At 65.0% G+C, this 21506-nt stretch overlaps 1 protein-coding gene across 3 annotated transcripts in view; it reads left to right on the top strand.

Moving 5' to 3' along the window:
* Nucleotides 1-21506, top strand: part of CCDC40 (coiled-coil domain 40 molecular ruler complex subunit) — a 30833-nt gene that overhangs the window by 3319 nt on the left and 6008 nt on the right. For 2 of the 3 annotated variants that reach the window (XM_051830482.2, XM_051830483.2), the window contains exons 4-15: nucleotides 3235-3355; nucleotides 4512-4663; nucleotides 5264-5347; nucleotides 5429-5648; nucleotides 9728-9885; nucleotides 10004-10126; nucleotides 12459-12580; nucleotides 13643-13886; nucleotides 13980-14162; nucleotides 16859-17104; nucleotides 20543-20756; nucleotides 21142-21311. In XM_051830482.2, the coding sequence (XP_051686442.2) occupies nucleotides 3235-3355; nucleotides 4512-4663; nucleotides 5264-5347; nucleotides 5429-5648; nucleotides 9728-9885; nucleotides 10004-10126; nucleotides 12459-12580; nucleotides 13643-13886; nucleotides 13980-14162; nucleotides 16859-17104; nucleotides 20543-20756; nucleotides 21142-21311 (2037 nt within the window). The other variant, XM_051830484.2, reaches the window with a different exon arrangement.

Genomic DNA, 21506 nt, shown 5'->3' with positions numbered 1-21506 from the left:
ACTTATTTACTTGACAACGTGCAAGTCTTTTGCACACCTCTTGTCAGATTTATCCCTGAGAATTTCATTTTTTTTTTTTTTTTTGACAGGCAGAGTGGACAGTGAGAGAGAGACAGAGAGAAAGGTCTTCCTTTGCCGTTGGTTCACCCTCCCATGGCCACCGCGGCCGGCGCACCACGCTGATCCGATGGCAGGAGCCAGGTGCTTCTCCTGGTCTCCCATGCGGGTGCAGGGCCCAAGCACTTGGGCCATCCTCCACTGCACTCCTGGGCCACAGCAGAGAGCTGGCCTGGAAGAGGGGCAACCGGGACAGAATCCGGCGCCCCGACCCGGACTAGAACCCGGTGTGCCGGTGCCGCAAGGCGGAGGATTAGCCTAGTGAGCCGCGGCGCAGGCCTCACGGTTTTTTATGTTCTTTTTTTTTTTTTTAAGATGTATTTATTTTACTTGAAAGCCACAGTTACACAGAGAGGAGAGCCAGAGAGAGAGAGAGAGAGAGAGAGAGAAAGGAGAGGCAGAGAGAGAGCGGTCTTCCATCCGCTGGTTCACTCCCCAGATGGCCGCAATGGACGGAGCCAGGAACTTCTTCCAGGTCTCCCACGTGGGTGCAGGGGCCCAAGCACTTGGGCCATCTTCTTCTGCTTGCTCAGGCCATAGCAGAGAGCTGGATTGGAAGCGGAGCAGTCGGGTCTCGAACAGGTGCCCATATGAGATGCTGGCACCACAGGTGGCGGCTTTACCCGCTACGCCACAGCGCTGGCCCTGGTTTTTTTATGTTCTTACATATGATGCCCAATGGTTTGTGGCCGGTAGGTAAATATACCGCCAGTTTGTGTGTATTATCCTGATATTCCACAACGTTGCCAAACCCTAAACTCCTAGGTCGTTTGTCATGTGGCTGGCCCAGCCCTCAGAGGACACAGGTGGTCACTGGGTCCCCTCCCGGCCAGGAAGCCGTCCTGGCTTTTCTCTGCCTGCCTGCCCAGCTGGAGCCTCCGTCTCTCCTTGCACTGAGGCGCCCGCTGCATGGGGAGCCGGGCGGACGCCTCCCTCCCAGCAGGCTGAGGACGCGCACCTGGTGCGTGGAGGCGGTGAGGAGGACGCGGTGCCGTCTGCAGACGCCACGGCTGTGTCCGCCCTGTGCTCGCCCCCAGCACCCACCCCCTCCCCCGTTCTCCTTGGGCGCTCTGGGACAGTGCTTGGTCTGGGACAGTGCTTGGTCTGGGACAGTGTTTGGCCTGGGACAGTGCTTGGTCTGGGACAGTGTTTGGTCTGGGACAGTGCTTGGTCTGGGACAGTGTTTGGCCTGGGACAGTGTTTGATCTGGGACAGTGCTTGGTCTGGGACAGTGCTTGGTCTGGGACAGTGTTTGGCCTGGGACAGTGCTTGGTCTGGGACAGTGTTTGGTCTGGGACAGTGCTTGGTCTGGGACAGTGTTTGGCCTGGGACAGTGCTTGGTCTGGGACAGTGTTTGGTCTGGGACAGTGCTTGGTCTGGGACAGTGTTTGGCCTGGGACAGTGCTTGGTCTGGGACAGTGTTTGGTCTGGGACAGTGCTTGGTCTGGGACAGTGTTTGGCCTGGGACAGTGCTTGGTCTGGCACAGTGCTTGGTCTGGGACAGTGCTTGGTCTGGCACAGTGCTTGGTCTGGGACAGTGCTTGGTCTGGCACAGTGCTTGGTCTGGCACAGTGCTTGGTTTCTCAGATGGTAGCACAGCCCTGCGTGGTGAGATAAGCACCCAGGGCCCTGGAGCTGAGCGAACGCCTCCTCCCTCCCTCTCCCAGTGTACCTTGTCGCCGTGTACTGGGGGCTCCAGGACTGTCCGCTGGGCCTCAGCCACCGCGGTCACTGCATCTGAGGCTCAAATGGCCCCTGGCGAGCACTGGCCACTGCTGGCCCCTTGGCGCTGGCTCCCCCACCCATGCTTCTCAGCGTGTCCTTGCTCCTGGAGCAGGCTGCCCAACCCTAGAGGCAGACATAGCTTTGGGTGCTGTTTTGTTTCATGGAAAATGGAATTTAAGATCTGAGGGTCCTCTCAGTGCCACAGGGTGTCACCGTTCCCAGGCCCTCTCGGTGGAATGAGACAGAACAGACGGGCGCGGAACAGACGGGCGCGGAACAGACGCGTCACGGCTACACTCCCAGCCACCACTTATGCACACAGTGTTCGCAGCCACAGCACACACAAGCTTACGCAGTCACACCTTGCTCAAGCAGCCCCTCCTCCTCCCCCAGCCCCACCCGTGGGCCCGAGGTTTGCATTGTTCTGGAAGTGGGGGGAGGCCACACACCTCCTGGGGCAGGCGTGGTCCCACCCTGGCAGTGGCTAAGACCATGAAGGCCCCACCTGCTCCCCCAGCCTGGTACACTGAGGGCGGTGACAAGGTGGAGGAAGGCCCCACCCACTCCCCCCAGGGCGGTGACAAGGTAGAGGAAGGCACGTGGTCCCTGGTGCCCCTCATTAAGCTAGCTCCATGAGTGCAGGTGACAAATGCATGACCAAACCACGCCCTGGGAATCAGTGACACAAAATGTGGGGTCTGCACCTCCGGCCTGGCTTCTAGAAACTTCCCAGGAAGCAGTTCTCTAATCACAGGGAGGCAAGGCACCCAGGGAGAGCCCAGGAGCTGGGCAGTGAGCGGGGCCCTCGCCAGCTGCACCCTGGACCTCGCAGGGCGGCCTCTGGCTCTGGGCCCTGACTGTCCTCGTGCCCCCAGCACCTGGGCACCCACAGCCAGGGCCAGCCTGCCCGATGCTGCCCCCTCGGGTGACAGGACCGGTGCTCAAGGCGAGGGTGTCTGGGCAGTGTCCTCCGTGGGCACCAGCGGTCACCAGCCGCCCGCAGGGGTGACCGGAAGTGTCTGTTCCAAACGAGTGGAAGCCAGGGCTGTAAGGTGGGGCAGGTGCCTTCCACGGAGACCACAGAGGAGAAGGGTCTGAAGGAGGGGAAGAAGCCGTCCCCTGGGGGCCCTACCCAGAGCCGGGGGCTCACAGAGGCCGCCTCCCAGCCCTAGCGGGGGGCAGGACCCGTGGCACCCACAAGCCTGGGGCCTCAGTGTCGGGGGCAGAGACCGTGCCTGGGGCCTGGGGGGACCAGTAGAGGCCTCCTACTCTGACCGGCTGCACAGTCAGGAGCTCCGAACAGTGTCCGAGGCCCTAATGGCCCCGCTGGCTTCTCAGGGGCAGCCCGCGGCGCCAGCCCCCTCCACTCAGCTCCGGCTGTTTCCACTGCAGGCCCAGCTGCAGCGAGGCCACCGGGGGAGGGACCTGAGGCTGAGCCAAGGGAGCAGCGTCCTGTCCTCGGAGCTGGGCGAGCTCCTCCCGGGCACGGAAGAGCCCCTCTCGCAGGAGTCAGGTACCGCCGGCCAGCCCACCGGACGACACATGTGCCAACAGCAGGGGGCTGGGCATGACGGAGCCGACTGTGTCCCCCCACTGAGCGCTCGCACAAGCCTGCAAAGGGGGGACCCCTCCATCTTACAGACAGGGACCCCACAGTCGCTGAGCAACGGGGTAGGTGCCAGAGCAGGGCCCTGACTGGGACCCAAAGCTGACAGAGTCCCAGCTGCCCCACCCCCACGGCCACGCCTCCCTGCCTCCGGGTCTCCCAGAGGGGCTTGGGGACCGCCCCCCACCCAGTGCACACCTGCCCGCTGGTTTCAAAGGCTGTGCGGGCCTTTGTGTGTGTTTCCTTGGTGCCTGTGTCCCAGGGCTGTGGAGACCCAGGAGAGCAGTCTCCACGTCACAAACACCCCCAGGCCCAGCTCACAACACCCAAGTTTCACAGAAAACAGAGCAGGGGTCTCTCCAACCCAGACGGACAAAAAGGCGGCCACCAGGGCCTTGTGGACAATGTCCTCTCCTTTTCAGTCTGATCAGCTCTCTTCCATTTCTTAAAAAAGTCAAGGGACCGGTGTGTGGTGCAGCAGGGTGAGCCACGCTTGTGACACCGGCCGGCATCCAGTATCGAGCGCCGGCTCCAGCCCCGGCTGCTCCGCTTCGGATCCAGCTCCCCGCTAATGCGCCTGGGAAGGCGGCAGGTGATGGCTCAAATGCTTGAGCCCCTGCCACCCATGTGGGAGACCCGGATATAGTTCCTGGATCCTGAGTCTGACTCAGCTCTGGCCATTGCAGCCGTTTAGGGAGTGAACTAGCAGGTGGAAAATCTCTCTCCCTCCCTCCCTCTCTCTCTCTTTCTCCTGTCATTCTCTTTCAAATAAATGAATCTCTTTCAAAAGATACATTAAAAGAAAGATCAAAGCCAGGGCACCAGTAGGCGGCCCCCTTGGCGTCCACTCTAACGGGCAGCTGCACAATGAGTTTCTTTCCTGTCCACCTTGAGAAGCTGACCCCTCTGTAGACCCTGCCGACAGCACCCAGAGCCCCCTGCCCGTCACTCTGAACCGCGAGCCACGCGGGTGATTTCTGCGCTGCGTGAGGGTGGAGCAGCTCTGCTGGCTGACGCCCACTCTCTCCACCGACCCCTGCGGTGCCTGCCCATCCGGCCCCAGTGCTGTCTCCGGAGGGACCCCTGGCAAGCTTCCTGGACAGGATCCAGCGGCTGCCCACCGAGGAAGAGACCCCAGGGGACAGAACGGAGTCCCAGGGCAGTGCCGAGGCTGCTGACGACGGAACTCAGCTGCTGGTTCTGGACCCAAACCACGTGAGTAGTCTCGGGTCTCACTTTCGCCTGGGCCTCTTCCGCCCCCTGCATTGCAGCTGCCCCCTCCTGTTCTCTCCCCACCCCCGCTCTGCACAGTCACCTGCTGAGCGGGGGGGGGTCCCCACTGCCAGCTGGGGCCGGGTCGCTCTCGTGGCAGGGGCTGTCCTGGGCACCACAGGCTGTGTGGCAGCAGCAGTGTCTCCTCCTGCCGGGAGGCAGGGCTGCGGGCAGTCCCCCCCACGGAGCCACTGGCTTGGGTGCAGCCAGCCTCCAACTGCCGTCCCACCCCGGTGCAAACAGCAAAGGCCATCTTGATGCGATTCAAAGCCCAAAAATGGCACGGCTCCAGCACTGTGAGGAGGAGGCTGGGCTGCGTGGGGAAGCTGTCCGGGCACTGGTCTGGTGCTGGCGGCCAGGGACACTGCCCACCACAGCCCCGGCCCCAGCTCACACCAGTCCGCGCTCCGTTCTGCAGAGCCAGGGACAAGACTTGAACTGTGGCTTCCAGAGCGGGGTTCTCGGGCCGCGGCGGGGAGCGTCCAGCCTGGGGGCCCCGAGCGGGTGTGGACGGTAACGGTCGCCTCTGGTTTTGCACTTTAGCCCCTGATGATCAGGTTCCAGACTGCCCTAAAGAACTACCTCAGCCGACAGATCGAAAAGCTGAGGCTCGAAGTGAAAGAACTGGTGCGTATCCGTCCAGCCCGCGCCCCCCGCCCCGCGCCTGCTCCACGTCCGTGACCCCGGGTCCGCCCTCCGCTCGTGCAGGAGGTGGCCAACAAGCAGAGCCGAGCGCAGCGGCAGGAGCTGGGCGTGAATCTCTACGGGGTCCAGCAGCACCTGGCGCGCCTGCAGATGCAGCTGGAGAGGAGCCACGACCGCTACTCGGTGGCCGCGTGCGCCCGGCGGCAGAAGGAGGAGGAGCTGCAGAGCGCGCGCGCGCTCCACGCCAAGACCAGCGCGGCCGCCAGCCAGGAGCGCAGACGGCGTAAGGAGTCCTGGGGGGCGCCGGGGGCGCGCGCACACGGGCGAGTTGGGGGGGGGCAGGCAGGACCCGTGCGCGCACAGAGGCGCCGGGGTTTTGTGCGGCAGCTCCCAGCTGGAGGCGGCGTGGGGGTGCAGGCGGCAGGAGCGGCCCGGTGCTGTCCCGTGTCACCACCAGACGCCCCGCGTTCCCAGTCACCCTGGGAAGAAGCATTTTGGGGCCCTGAGGAGTGCAGGAATTCTGGGACTTTCAGAGTTGAGGGAGCAGACAGAACCTGTCCCCAAGAACCCCCAAATTTATAGAAAGCACCTTAAAGAGACCGACCCTCCGAGACGGTGGAGCCGCGTTCTCTTCTGCACCTGTGACAGAGCAGGGACCTAGTGGGGAAGGGACACCAGCCCCGCCGCCCCTACGTGGTCCCGCCCAGCCCCCACGGCAGACCCCTGGCCTTGGGCCTTGGGCCACAGCCCAGGCCTCCAGGCAGGCTGTGATCCTGACCATGGGGGCTGCTGCCCCTGCACCAGCCTGTAGCGGACACATGGGGCCTGGCCCCTGGAGGACGCCCACAGTCCCCCACCTCACCTGGCAGGTACTAAACCCTCACATCCCGATGTCGGCCACGGGACCCCAGGTGAGGCAGAGCCGGGCTCGGCGCAGACCCAGGCAGGTGGGAGCCGGGCACTAGCGGCAGGATTGACTGCTGTGATGGTCATCCCTGTGAGAAGAGGGGCCCTGGGCCTGGGGAAGCCCAGCACCTGGCGTCCCAGGTCTCAGAGCACAGCCCCTCGCCAAGATGGGGATGGGGGGGACACTGTGAGCGCAGACACAAAGACGAGGCAGCCAGAGGCCGGAAGAAGACATCGACGCCCGGCGGCACTGGAAGCACTGGGAGCCGGGACCCAGGGCCGCCTTTGCAAGAGCGCCCAGGCCCCGCCCACAGCCCTGCCCTGGCCCCGCCCAGGCCCTGCCCGGGTTCCGGGGTGAGCCCGACATCATTTCTCCCTTGCTGCTTTTCCTGCCATTCGTTTCTTTACCTCTGTTTCCCCCAAGCCTCGCATACGGGGCTGAGCTGCACGGATCTGGCTGTGAGCAGCCGGCCAGCAGGGGCTGCCCAGGCCCCATGCACGGCCCTCGGCAGCTCCCTGGATGCGCACGTGAACGCCCCTGGTGCAGCGGGCACGGTGTTGTCCAGAAGGCTGGGAGCGGAACCTCCCGCCGCAGACGCAGGAGGAGTCGGGAAGAGGAGATTGGGGAAGGTGGAACGCAGAAGCTGGTGCAGCAGAAGACAGGAATCAGGGGCTTTGCTGACGGAAACGACTGCCTGTCCGAGCCGGCTGGCGGCCTCTGGCATCGTCCAGGGCGCGGCCAGGCCAGGCTTCATCGTTTCATTCCGAGGGAGCCGCGCGCGGTTCCGATGCCACCGCTGAAGACAGTCACGATGCTGTGGAAGCATCTGACGTCCCCTATGGGTGCCCGTGCTGGGCGGGGCCCCGGTGGGCTTCCGGAGACCCTCCCCAGGCCGTGAGGTGGCCATGAAAGCCAGCGGCAGGTGTGGAAACGCGAAGAGAACGCCCGCACAGCGGGTGTGGTGCCAGACGTGGGAGAGCAAGATTCACTCGGAACTCGGGGATGACTGCCGCTAGGAAGTTCCCCGGTCTGATCATGGTGCCATCAGTCCAGGAAGGGGAGGAGGCTTTCCGGACGAATGCCACTGGGGTGCTTCTCGTGCTCCCCAAGGCGCGGAGGAGGAGGAAGAGGAGGAGGAGAAGGAGGACGTGCGGTGTCGGCGGTGATCACGAGTGCCTGTGACTCGGAGGAAGGCACCTGCGCCCAGCCCGCGCCCGCGCTCCCTGGAGGTCCCGGCAGGGGAGAGAAACGAGGCCCTAGTGGTGGGCGCCACCCAGGGGCGTCTGCCCAGAGGCTCCCAGGGCCTGATGGGAAGAAAGTGCAGAGTCCTGGGAAATCCATCAAGGAGCTGGACGCCGGGTGTGAGCTTTTCCTCCATGCGCGTGATGTCTGTGCAAACACCGGTTGTAAACGATGCCGCCCAGAGCGGCCGCAGCAGCTGGGAGGGAGCAGGGGCTGAGCCCACCCAGGGGCAGCAGAGACCCCGTGACTCGGCGTGGGTGGGCGGGGGCGCCGTGTGGACCCCGAGAAAGTCAGTGCGGCTGCAGCTGAAGTCCCTCGGGGGTTGCTGGGTGAACTCGAATTCCTCTCAGGAATTCTTGATTTGCTTATTTTGGAAAAAAGCAGCAACTCAGGATTCAAGAGTCCCTGGCCCGGCCCCTGGGGCCCCCCTGAGGGCAGTGCCTGACACTCTTTGAAGGTCAAGTTCTTGGACATCCGGGCAAACTCACATGGCAGGCAGGCGGGTGTGCACGTGCGTGTGCATGTGTGTGCACCTGCATGTGGCTGCGTGCATGTGTGTGCACATATGTGTATGTGTGTGCATCTGCATGTGTTTGTGTCTGTGTATGTGTGTGCACATGTGTGTGTATGTGTGCTTGCATGTGTGCCCATATGTGTGTGTTTACGCCTGCATGTGTCTGTGTGAATGTGTGTATGCATGTGTGTGCACCCCACCTGTGTGCACGTGTGTGTGCACTTGCATGTGTGTACACGTGCATCATGTGTGTGCATATGTGTATATGTGTGTGCACCTGCATGCATTTGTGTGTGTATATGTGTGTGCATACATGTGTGTATACATGCTTGTATGTGTGCACATATGTGTATATGTGTTTGCACCTTCATGCATCTGTGTGCATGTGTATGCGTGTGTGCACACATATGTATATACATGAACACCTGCATGTATGTGTGTGCACCCCACCTGCGTGCACATGTGTGTACCTGTGTGTGCGTGTGCTCTCCCCCTTTGGGGGCTGTGTCTCCCGCTGCGGGCTTTGCTGCCTTCTCTGGACAACGTGGGCTGGACACGGTTCCAGATCCAGACCCGGGAAGCCCGTGACTCCCGACATTGCTGCGGGAAGACTGTGCAGGCGTCTCAGAACGTTTTGAAGAAGGCTGATGAAGGACACTTCCGGTGTCCGGTGTCCGGCGTCCGGCGTCCGGCGTCCGGTGTCCGGTGTTCGGTGTCCGGCGTCCGGGATCAAACACAGCAGGAACCTGTAAGGACAAAAGCGAACCGAGAGGAAGACAAGCAGACCCTGCAGGGAACGTTCGTCGGAACTTAGCAAACAAACGCGCGCGTCGCTCCTATTGTTATCAGAGAGAGAGAGAGAGAGAGAGAGAGAGAGAGATCCCCCACGCGCTGGTTCACCCTGCACATGCCCACAACGGCCAGCGCTGGGCCAGACCGAAGCCAGGAGCCCGGAACTCCATCCGGGCCTCCCGCATGGGTGACGGGAGCCGGAGCACCGAGCCAGCATCCGTTGCTGTCCCAGGAGGCGTTGGCAGGAAGTTGGCCTGGAAATGGAGAAGCGGGACCCAAAGCGACACTGCGGCTGCACCCCGAGGCGCCCCAGCTTGCGAGTTGTAACCACACAGCCCCCGCCCGTCTCCCTGCTCACCCCAAGCGTTTCGCCCCGGTCGCCAGGCAGGAGCCTTCTCCGCTCTCAGGAGGTCTTTCTGCGGTTGACGTGCTGTCCGCCCAGAACACCCGACTCGGAGCCAGCATTCTCCTGGCGACCTCTGCACCTGTCACTCCACTTCCTGCTGGACCTGTCGCTGGAGAGGGACGCTGCGGGCAGTGAGCACGCGCCGCTCCCCCGCCGCTCCCCTGCGGCTGCGCTGCCTGCACGAATCGGCGGCCTCGGCCTGTCACTCAACCTCATGGCCGTCTTGTCAAATCAGTCAGTCCCCGTCCCTCCTGAGCGCTCTGAGTGGGGTGGGGGGGTGGGGACGTGGCTGTCTCGGCAGCCCCGGGGCTCCCGGGGAGCCGAGCTGTCCGTCACACTCTGGTTTCCTCCTGAGAAACTTGGGATCCGTCCAAGATGGCTCAGGTCTGAGCGGTAAGGAGTGGAAGCTGAGCACGGGGCCTGGGTCGGACGCTGCAGCCGCCCTTGGGCCGGCGGGCGGGCGCGGGAGGTGCTGGAGCAGCCCCGCCCTCCTCCCCGCAGTGGCGGCCCTGCAGACGGAGATGGAGAACCTGGCGCTGCAGCTGTTCTACCTGCAAAGCATCGACCAGGACGTGCGGGACGACATCTGCGTGATGAAGCAGGTGGTGAAGAAGGCCGAGACCGAGCGGGCGCGGGCGGAGATGGAGAAGAAGAAGCAGGTGCTCTGCAGCCCCCCCCCCCCGCCCCGCACGGCCACCCCGCACCCTCCCGGCGGCCCTGGGGTGCAGCGGCCTCTGCCTCACGGCGCCCGCGTCTGCCCCCCCACCCCGCTCCCAGGACCTGTACGTGGACCAGCTCACCACGCGGGCCAACCAGCTGGAGGAGAACGTGGCCCTGTTTGAGACTCAGTACGTGGCCCAAGCCGAGGACACCCGGGTCTTGAGGAACGCGGTGAGCAAGGTGAGTGCCGGGCCCCTGGGTGCGCCTCCACGGCCACTCCCGTGCCTGGGACCAACCTCGCCCCCGCTGCCCGTCAGCCAGCTCCCGGAGGTCCAAAGCCAGGCCCTGAGTGTCTGCCCACGCCCCGACACACCGGGGACAGTCGCCGTTCATTTCTGGTTCATTTCTGAGGCAGCCGCGGGGGGCTGCAGGGGCCCCGGGGAGTCTGCCCTCCCAGCGCCCCCCTGCACTGCCCTGCACCTGCCAGCCTGCCCGAGGGGGCCCCCGTGGGCTTCCCCCAGGGTGCAGCCAGGGAGCAGAGGTCACTCGGCCGGGCTCAGCTCTGTGGCGGTGACACAGAAACCAAAGCTACCGTGACTTTTTTCTTTAAATCTGAGTCACTGTCTGCATTCACGGGGCAGGGGCCACGTAAAGGGGGAGTGGCCTCTCCGTGACTGAGAGAGGCCGAACCCACAGGTGGTAGAGGCGGGGGCGGGGCCCCAGGGCCCCCAGGGCTCCCATCCCAGCAGCTGAGTGCCCGGAGCCTCGGGGGGAGGGGAGAGCAAGGTTTTGGTTAACAGACGGTTTTGGAGTTTAATTGGGAGTTGGCCACAAATTGCCTTGGGAGGATCCGTGGCGGGCCACGAGCGAGGAACACCCAGAGGGCTGGCACACTCCACGCGGGAGGCCTGGCAAGGCAGGTGGGGCGGGACCTGGCATGGACTCCCCTCCCCTGAGGGAAAAGCAGAGGTGAGAATGGGTCCCTGGGGCCCGGAGTAGGCAGGCGAACCTCGGAGGCCCACGGAGGCCCAGCAATGCCTAGTGTGAACGCTTGGCCGGCCACGGCGCAGTCGTGAGCCCAGGGCTGTGTCCGCCTGGAAACAGAGATTCCGGGTGAGATCGGGCCTTGGGACAGGCGGGGACCTGGGGGGCTGGAGCAGGAGGGGGACCACAGCACCAACAAGGCCCTGCGGAGCTGGGGGCCGCCAGCCCCGTGCGCCGCCCGGACGCCGCGGGGCGGGGGCGGAGAGAGCGCAAGATGCTGGTCAGTCAGGGGTGGGAGGCACCTGGGTGCTCTGGACACCTGGTCAGGCCTCTGTCCGTCCCTGCCCCCATCTCCCAGCTGCCATCCCCGGCACCCAGAAGCGTGGCCATCCTGAGTCAGGCACACGGCAGACCTCACTCAAACGAGCAGAGAAGCGGAGCCGGCTGATGGGAGCCGGCTGATGGGAGCCGGGCTCAGGGGCAGTGAGCGGCGGCCACGCCCTGGCCCCCACGGCCCCACAGCTGCTGGTGGGCTTTCTTCCGGCATGGCCAGGCACCCAGGATGTGGCTAACGTTCCTGTCCATTACACTCAGGCACAGTGACAGTGCGTTCAGGGGCCCAAGCACTTGGGCCGTCTTCCGCTGCTTTCCCAGGTGCATTAGCAGGGAGCTGGATCAGAAGTGGAGCAGCCGGGACTCGAAGCAGAGCCCATATGGGATGCTGGCACTGCAGACGGCAGCTTTGCCCACTGCGCCACGGCACCAGCCCCTTTTCTTCCTTTTAAAAGAAAAACAAAGAGAGTGCACTAAATCCCGCAGCTTCTTTCTACCTCGACCTGCTCGCGGGTCAGTGGAGCAGCGAGGAGCTCCCGGCCTCCCAGGACTCGCGCTGCCTCCCGCGGGCCTCAGCGCCCTGTGACAGGGGAGGACAGGTGGTTCTGAGAGTGGGCCCTGGGGCGGGCGCGCCCTCCCACCTTCCACAGGAACCGCTCCCCGTGGCCGGGGTACACCTCGGGGACACTGCCGATGCCACTTGGGCCGAGGCTGGGCCACAGGTGTCAGCCCCAAGGCGCCTGACAGCCCAGGAGGTGCCCATCTTGCCGCTGGGGCACTTGGGCGAGGTGACCTGCCCCGGGGAATGCCCCAGACAGGCTGCCAAGAGCTCAGCAGGGCTCCTGTGCCGCCCGGGACCTCTGTGCCCTGAGCACACTGGAGCTCTCCTCCCCCTCGGGAGGAACCCCTGAGCCACCCTCCACGGGCCCCAGGCCTCTCCCAGCTGGGCACCTGCCCCCCGCAATGTCCCAGGAGGGCCTCAGCCCCAGCTGCCAGGCCCTCGGCACCTCCTGCCCCCAACTCCCAGTCAGGTGGGCCTCGTGCCCCCACAGAGCCCCCGCTCACTCACAACTCACACCTGCTTCCCGTGGAGCTGTTGGGCCCCCACTCAGCCCATCCTGTGCGGCCTGGACCCTTGCTGCCCGGCCTGGCGCTGTGTGACCGGCCGCCCTCACGGGCAGAGAGAGCAGCCATCCTGTGCGGCCTGTGCGCTTGGTGGCCGGCCCGGTGCCATGTGAGCCGCTGTCCACCGCAGGCGTGCACGGAGATCGCGGCCATCAGCATGGAGAAGCAGCGCGTCCTGCGGCAGTGGGCCAGCAGCCTGGTGAGCATGAAGCACCGTGACGAGGAGCACCGGGCCATCCTGGAGGCGCTCAGGTGCGGGCACCCGCGGGGACGCGCGGGAGGGCCTGGGCAGGACACCCCCAGCCTCCCCAGCTCCAGGGACTCCGCAGCCGGGCCCCCAGGCCCCACCCCGAGGCCCCCTCCTGCTCGTCAGGACCGCAGGTTCTCACGTCCACCTTCTCACATCCTGTGGAGGGAAGGAGAGGCCGTTTACCCTTGGGGGATGATGGGACCTGTGTTGGCACCCTTGTCCCCTGGGAGTGGAAGCCCGGCCCTGGCCCCCGTCCAGCCTGGGGGCTGGTCCCAGTGCCATCGTCCACTTGCAGGGGCTCCCCTGGGTCCTCTGTCACTTCTGCAGGGGACGCGGGGACTCGGAGATGGGCGCTGCCTCGGTTCCCAAAGCCACGCAGGGCGATGGGGTCTCCGCTCCCCGCGAGCCCTCACATCACACGCGACCTCTCTGCCGCCCGTGTCCCCGGCGCCCAGCTCAGAGCCTGGTGTGCAGCAGGTGCTGGAGAAAGACCTGCTGCGGGGCGGAGCGGGGGGGGGGCGTTCCTGGAGCTTGGTGGTCGCAGGACTGGGGGGGTCGGTCCTTCTCTGTCCTCTGTGATTTAAAAAAATGCACAGGAGGGTGCACTTAAAAGTGTGGGAGATTAAAGGGGAAGTTAGTTTTGGTGCAAAAAACAAACGTGAAACCGCAGCCTTACTCCTACTGTGCACGCCCCACGAAGGTTCTGAGGACGGAGTCACAGCTTTTTTGGAACCAAACGCGCTTCTTCCATTTCTGCAAGCATTTCAGCGTGCCCTCTCGCGTGGTTTTTTGTTTTTTTTTAAGGTTTATTTATGTATTTATTTGAAAGGCAGAGCTAGAGAGAGAGAGAGAGAAGAGAATCTTTCATCCACTGGTTCACTCCCCATATACCCACAATGGCCAGAGCTGTGGTGGTCTGAAACCAGGAGCCTGGAGCTTTTTCTGGGTCTCCCGTATGGGTGCAGGGGCCCAAGGACTGGGCTCCCCCTCCCGAGTCCCCGCATGCAGCCCCTCCCCCCGGGCGTCCCCCCGGGCGTCACTGGCTTTGCTCCGGCGTTCCGCAGAGAGTGCCAGCACCACGCCAAGTCCGTGGACGGCGAGATCGAGGCCTACAAGAAGTCCATCATGAAGGAGGAGGAGAGGAACGAGAAGCTGGCGCGCATCCTGAACAGGGTGGAGACGGAGGCCGGCCTCATGCAGAAGCTGACCGCCCAGTGCCTGAGCAGGCAGGAGGCGCTGCAGAACGAGTTCAACACCTACAGGCTCACCCTGCAGGACACCGAGGACGCCCTGGGCAAGAGCCACCAGGTGCGCAGCGGGCCGGGGCCGTGGTCCTGGCCGTGGCTGGCCCACAGCACCGCCCATGCTGACACGGCCTCCCTCCCTGGCTCCTCCCGCCAGGAGCACTCGGCGGTCACGGAGGAGCTGCAGGCCGTGCGCCAGGGCATCCGGCAGGAGCTGGAGCGGCGGCGGCAGATGGACGCCGCCATCGTGGAGAAGCTGCAGGACCACATGACCTCCAACAAGATGACCAAGTACTTCCACCAGCTGCTGCGGCGGCTGCAGAAGGAGAAGACCAACATGGTGGGCCTCCCCCGCGAGGGGCGGTGTCTCACACGGACACGTGGACACGGACACACACCCAGAGACACAGACACACACGGACACGTGGACACACACCCAGAGACACAGACACACACGGACACGTGGACACACACCCAGAGACACAGACACACACGGACATGTGGACACACACCCAGAGACACAGACACACACGGACATGTGGACACACACCCAGAGACACGGACACACACGGACGCATGGACACACACCCAGAGACACGGACACACACAGACACGTGGACACACACCCAGAGACATGGACACGTGTACACACACGGACACATGCACACACACCCAGAGACACAGACATACACGGACACGTGGACACACACCCAGAGACACAGACACATGCACACACACGGACACACATGACACAGGTACACACACGGATATACACCCAGAGACACAGACACATGCACACACACCCAGAGACACAGACACAGGCACACACACAGACACACGACACAGGTACACACATGGACATACACCCAGAGACACAGACATATGCACACACACATACAAAAACACACACAGACACACACACCGAGACACAGACACACAAGGACACATGCACACATGTGGACACACATGACACACACAGAGAGACACACATGCACACACGACACACAGAAACACACATAGACACATACACACACAGAAACAGACACACAGAGACACAGATACACAAGGACACACATGGACACGTGGACACAGGCACACACACAGACACACATGACACATGCACACACAGAGACACACACATACACAGAGACACACGACACATGCTCATACATGGACACATACCCAGAGACACACACATATGCACAGACACATGGGCACGCACACACAAGCACACACAGACACACACAGACACACACAGACACACAGGCACACACACACATGCACACAGGCACCCGCACACACAGCCAAATCCGCGTGTGTCGTGGGTCTTCCTGCATTCCGGGGTCCTCGTGCTTCCTGGCTGGGGGAGCAGCACCGTGAAACAGGACCACGCCCCCGTCCCGCCCCCGGGAGCTCCTGCAAGGCTCTCACGGAGCCCAGGAGGCAGACACAGAACTCCACAGACGCCCACGTGTGTGCGTGTGTCAGGTGGTGGAGCACGGGTTCTGGCCCTGTCCGGAGCAGCCATCACACCTGGGCGTGACACGGCGCGAACGCCTGCTCACACGCACACACTCAGCACCCACCGAGTTCTCTCCCCATCGGCTGAGTTTGTGGGTGCAGAACCCGGGATCGGGAGGACTCTCTTCTCTTCTAGAACTTTTTCTACACACACAGACACACACTCATGCAAACTCACAGAGTCACACATGTTCACAGACACGCACACGTACACACTCAGCTGGGCCTGCAAGTGCCTCAGGTTAGGAGTGAGTCCTGCTTCCCGGGCTCCTGGGCCCAACTTTTCCTGCCTGGCACACGACACCCCTGGGTGCTGTCTGTGGGCACAGCAGGTACAGCTGGCGGGGCTCACCTGGCTTCCCAGGGAGGGGCGTGGTCACCGCCCACCTGGCTGGCAGACGCCCTTGGAGGCAGCTCGCTGCTGGCCCGACTGTGCCAAGGACACAGGGACACAGCACCGGAACCAGCAGGCCCAGCTGGGTCTCTTCGGGTGTCCTGGGAGGCCTGGGGGGTTCCTGCCTGTCCCTTGCTGGGAAGGGGGCAAGACCGCCAGGCAGCCAGAGCAGGTGTCTGGGTGCTCTGGGGAAGCTGCAGGGGGCCAGGTAGGAGGCAGCAGCACAGCGGGGCCGTCCCCAGGTGCCCAGGCCTCCAGGTGCCCAGGTCCTGAGTCTCCAGCCCTGCCCCTGGCTGGGCGTCACACCTGTACTACCACCAGTGTCCAGCAGGAGGCAGTGAAGAGTCGTGGGCCAACAAACGCAGCCATTAGAATTTCCAGACTGTGCACGGAGCCCCGTGAGCTGGGGGCCAGGGCGCGTCTGGAAGGGGGCAGACGGTGGACAGATGGCATCACTGGTCTGGAGACGGGACCCAGAGGGAGGGTGCATTGGGGTCAACCATGGGGCCGAGGCAGTGAGTGGAGGGAGGTGCAGGTGTCCTGGGGGGAGGCCAGGCAGTCCCCACAGGACAGCAGACACCCAGGAGGGGGGCTAGGGGAGGCAGTGTGCCCTGGATGGCCTGGCTCGTGCCAGGGGAGGGGGCTGGAGACTGAAGGGGGACAGAGGGTCCAGCGGTCCCCTGTGAACCCAGGTGTCAGGGGATCTAAGCAAAGTGGGCGGGCAGCAGAGGCCAGGCCAGCAGCGGCTCAGGGCAGTAAGTCTGCCGCAGGTGGGCAGGGTCTGAGTGCTACAGCTGACCTGGGGGGTCACTCACGGGGCCAGCAGGGGTCACAGGAGGAGCAGAGGTGTCGGGGGGCAGCCGGGCCACAAGCTGTGTGCTGCACGGCGGCCAGCAATGATGCAGGACACAGGCCACGCTCGGGGGCTGGGAGGAGGGGGACCACACGACTGCAGAGGGGCTGCAGATGGCCACGGCGCTGTCCTTGAGCTGGAGCGGCTTCTCAGGGCTCTCATCCGCCTGGGCAGGCCGTCTCCCTGTTGTGTGGGCCCCCGGGGCAGGCAGGAGCCGGCCACTGGCCTGCCGCACCCCAGCTCACGCGCGCGTCCCCGGCGGGCGCAGGTGACGCACCTGTCCAAGATCGACGGCGAAATCGCTCAGACCACGCTGAACATCACCAACACCAGCTGCAGGCTGGACGCGCACCGGAAGGCGCTCGCCGAGCTGGACACGGAGGTGAAGAAAGTCAACGACCTCATCACCAACAGCGAGAGCGAGATCTCCAGGCGCACGATCCTGATCGAGAGGAAGCAAGGGCTCATCAACTTCTTGAACAAGCAGCTGGAGCAGACGGTGTCGGAGCTGGGGGTGAGAGGGGTGGGGCGGAGCCAGGGGCAGGGCAGAGCCGGGGCGGGCAGAGCTGTGTGGGCGGGGCGGAGCTGTGTGGGTGGGGGCGGAGCTGTGGGTGAGCAGGGGTGGAGCTGTGTGGGCAGGGGAGGACCTGGGTGGGCGGGGGTGGAGCTGTGTGGGCTGGGGAGGACCTGGGTGGGCAGGAGAGGACCTGCGTGGGGAGAGCAGTGTGGGCAGAGCAGGACCTCGGTGGGTGGGGGCAGAGCTGGGTGGGCAGAGGATGACCTGGGTGGGGTTGGAGCTGTGTGGGTGGGGGCACAGCTGTGTGGGCTGGGGAGGACCTGGGTGAGCAGGGGTGGAGCTGTGTGGGCAGGGGAGGACCTGGGTGGGCGGGGGTGGAGCTGTGTGGGCAGGGGAGGACCTGGGTGGGCAGGAGAGGACCTGCGTGGGGAGAGCAGTGTGGGCAGAGCAGGACCTCGGTGGGTGGGGGCAGAGCTGGGTGGGCAGAGGATGACCTGGGTGGGGTTGGAGCTGTGTGGGTGGGGGCACAGCTGTGTGGGCTGGGGAGGACCTGGGTGAGCAGGGGTGGAGCTGTGTGGGCAGGGGAGGACCTGGGTGGGCGGGGGTGGAGCTGTGTGGGCAGGGGAGGACCTGGGTGAGCAGGAGAGGACCTGCGTGGGGAGAGCAGTGTGGGCAGAGCAGGACCTCGGTGGGTGGGGGCAGAGCTGGGTGGGCAGAGGATGACCTGGGTGGGGTTGGAGCTGTGTGGGTGGGGGCACAGCTGTGTGGGCTGGGGAGGACCTGGGTGAGCAGGGGTGGAGCTGTGTGGGCAGGGGAGGACCTGGGTGGGCGGGGGTGGAGCTGTGTGGGCTGGGGAGGACCTGGAGGAGCAGGGTAGGACCTGGTGGGCGAAGGCAGAGCTGGGTGGGCAGGTGAGAACCTGGTGGGGCAGGGGAGGACCTGGGTAGGCGGGGGTTGAGCTGGGTGGGCAGGGGTTGAGCTGGGTGGGCAGGGGTGGAGCTGGGTGGACAGGGGTGTAGCTATTTGGATGGGGTGGAGCTGGGTGGGTGGGAGAGAGCTTATGGGCAGGGGAGGACCTGGGTGGGCAGGAGAGGACCTGGTGGGTGGGGGCAGAGCTATGTGGATGGGGCGGAGCTTGTGGGCAGGGGCAGAGCTGTGTGGGTGCGGGAGGACCTGGGTGGGCAGGAGAGGACCTGCATGGGGAGAGCAGTGTGGGCAGAGGAGGACCTCGGTGGGTGGGGGTGGAGCTGTGTAGGCAGGGGTGGATCTGGGTGGGCGGGGGCAGAGCTGAGTGGATGGGGCAGAGCTGGGTGGGCAGAGGATGACCTGGGTGGATGGGGGTGGAGCTGTGTGGGTGGGGGTATAGCTGGGTGGAGCTTTGTGGATTGGTTGAAGCTTGTGGGCAGGGGTGGAGATGTGTAGGTGCGGGAGGACCTGGGTGGGCAGGAGAGGACCTGGGTGAGCAGGGGTGGAGCTGGGTGGGCAGGGGAGGACCTGGTGGGCGGGGGCGGAGCTGGGTGAGCAGGGGTGGAGCTGGGTGGGCAGGGGTGGAGCTGGAGGTGAGGCGGGGTGGGGTGGATCAGGGCGGGGCAGAGCTGTGTGGATGGGGCAGAGCTGTGTGGATGGGGGTGGAGCTGTGTGGGCAGGGGTGGAGCTGTGTGGGCTGGGGAGGACCTGGGTGGGCAGGGTAGGACCTGGTGGGTGAAGGCAGAGCTGGGTGGGCAGGCAAGAACCTGGGGGGGGGGGCAGGAGAGTTCCTGGGTAGGCGGGGGTTGTGCTGGGTGGGCAGGGGTGGAGCTGTGTGGATGGGGTGGGGCTTGTGTGCAGGGTGGAGATGTGAGGGCAGGCGCAGACCTTGGTGGGCAGGGGAGGACTTGGGTGAGCAGAGGTGGAGCTGTGTGGGCAGGGGAGGACCTGGGTGGGCTAGGGTGGAGCTGGATGGGCAGGGGAGGACCTGGTGAGTGGGGACTAGCTGGGTGGATGGGGCAGAGCAGGGTGGACAGGGGTGCAGCTGTGTGGATGGGGTGGGGCTTGTGTGCAGGGTGGAGATGTTTGGGCTGGGACAGACCTTGGTGGGCAGGAGAGGACCTGGGTGGGTGGGGGTGGAGCTGGGTGGATGAGGCAGAGTTGGGTGGGCGGGGGCGGAGCTGGGTGAGCCTGGGAGGACCGGGGTGGGCGGGGGTGGAGCTGTGTGGGCGGGGGTGGAGCTGGGTGGATGGGGCGGAGCTGGGTGGATGGGGCGGAGCAGTGTAAGTGAGGACGGAGCTGGGTGGGCACGGTAGGATCCGGGTGGGCGGGGGAAGGACCTGGGTGGGCAGTGGTGGACCTGGGTGAGCTGGGGCGGACCTGTGTTGATGGGGCAAAGCTGTGTGGGCAGGGGTGGAGCTGGGTGGGTGGGGAAGGACCTGGGTGGGCAGGGGCGGACCTGGGTGCATGGGGTGGAGCTGGGTAGATGGGGTGAAGATGTGTGGGCTGAGACAGACCTTGGTGGGCAGGGGAGGACCTTGGTGGGCAGGGGAGGACCTGGGTGGGCAGGAGAGGACCTGGGTGGATGGGGACGGAGCTGGGTGGATGGGGTGGAGCTGTGTGGGTGGGGACGGAGCTGGGTGGGCACGGTAGGACCCGGGTGGGCGGGGGAAGGACCTGGGTGGGCGGGGCGGACCTGGGTGGATGGGGTGGAGCTGTGTGGACAGGGGTGGACCTGGCTGGGCGGGGGCAGACCTGGGTGGGCGGGGGAAGGACCTGGGTGGATGGGGTGGAGCTGTGTGGACAGGGGTGGACCTGGGTGGGCGAGGGAAGACCTGGGTGGGTGGGGGCGGACCTGGGTGGGCAGGGCAGAGCTGGTGGGCTTAGGGTTGCTGCTGGGTGATCCTTGTCCCTGCCAGGAGCAGAGGCCCCTTACAACTCTCAGGCTGAGCGGTCATCCCTCCCCTGCCCCTGTGACAAGCAAGAGGACCATGGGCAGTGCTCCGAGCAGGGCATCACCATGCTGCTCTGAGAGGGACCGCGAGACCCATGGCCTCTGTCACCACGGCCCCGCTGTGCTCGGGCGGCAGGTGACGGAGTGGACCTGGCTGTGTCCACGGAGACCTCCACGGCCTCTGGGATTTGTGTTCCGTGGCAGCTCCACCTGGCGTAGAGCATTCTTGTCCTGGTGCAGCGTGGCAAGCGTGGGCAGGGGGCTGGATTGACTTCGGGCCTAAGTGGAGTGGGCTGGAGGTGGGGGCGCGGTGTCCCCCCTTCCTGAGGCACCTGTAAGCCGAGGAGCCCGTGACCCCTGTCCTGCTGTCCGAGCTGCAAAGCCAGATGGCCGTCGGGCAGCAAAGGCCCTCCCTCCACGAGGCAGCAGACCAGGGACCCCCGGCCAGGGACCCCGGGCTCTGAGTCCCAGCCCGGCCGGGGGCTTAGGTGCGCGTTGCTGGCGATTCCTTCCAGGGGGAAGAGGTGGGGCCCCTGGAGCTGGAGATCAAGCGGCTGACGAAGCTGCTGGAGGAGCACAGCGTGCAGGCGGTGGAGGCGCAGGGCGCGTGGCTGCGGCTGCAGCAGGAGATGGTGCGGGCGGCGCAGGAGCACGAGGAGCAGCTGGGCTCGCTGGACGCGCTCAAGAAGGAGATGCACATCCTGCAGCAGAAGAAGCTGCGTGTCGAGAGTGAGTCCCCCGGGTGGGGGGCGGCGGGGGGAGTAGGAGCACGGAGGACCCACGAGGAGCCGTGGGCCGAGCAGGTGCAGAGCCAGAGCCGGCTGACCAGCATCGCAGTGAGGCGGGCGGGGGCCGCCGGGTAGAGACCCTGCCCAGGGCACGGGCAGCCGATGTCATCCAATTGCTTAAGAGCACCTGTGCCCCCCCCAGCTCCATAGCCACACCACCCACGTCACTTCCTGCTGTCTCTGAGCGTGGCCGGGAGACCCTCCCCACGCCCCACCCACGCCTGCCGCCTGTGCCCCACGGGGTCCTTTCAGGGCCCCTAAGAACTGGCTGTGGGAACTTAGCCCCGGCCGCCCTGCCCACGTCCGCGTGCCTGTCCCCCGCCCAGGCAAGATCGAGCAGGAGAAGAGAGAGCAGAAGGCGGTCGAGCGCCACATGAGGGACCTGGACAACGACCTGAAGAAGCTCAACATGCTGGCCAGCAGGAGCCGCAGCAGCTCGGAGCAGCTGCAGCACAGCAACCTGGTGGCCGAGAACGAGTTCGTGCGCGAGCTGAAGGTCAGGCGCCGCCCGCCCCGCCCGCCACGGCCACACGTGGCACTCGTCCCCGTGCCTGCCCGCCCCACCCATCCACAGCCCGCCCTGTCACAGCCACGGCCACACGTAGCACTCATCCCGTGCCTGCCCGCCCCACCATGGCCGCACGTGCCTGCCCGCCCCGCCCACCCGCAGCCTGCCCCGCCCCACCATGGC

Source organism: Oryctolagus cuniculus, chromosome 17 (assembly GCF_964237555.1).
Source record: "Oryctolagus cuniculus chromosome 17, mOryCun1.1, whole genome shotgun sequence".
Lineage (NCBI taxonomy): Eukaryota > Metazoa > Chordata > Mammalia > Lagomorpha > Leporidae > Oryctolagus > Oryctolagus cuniculus.
This window is presented reverse-complemented; position numbering and strand designations above follow the sequence as displayed.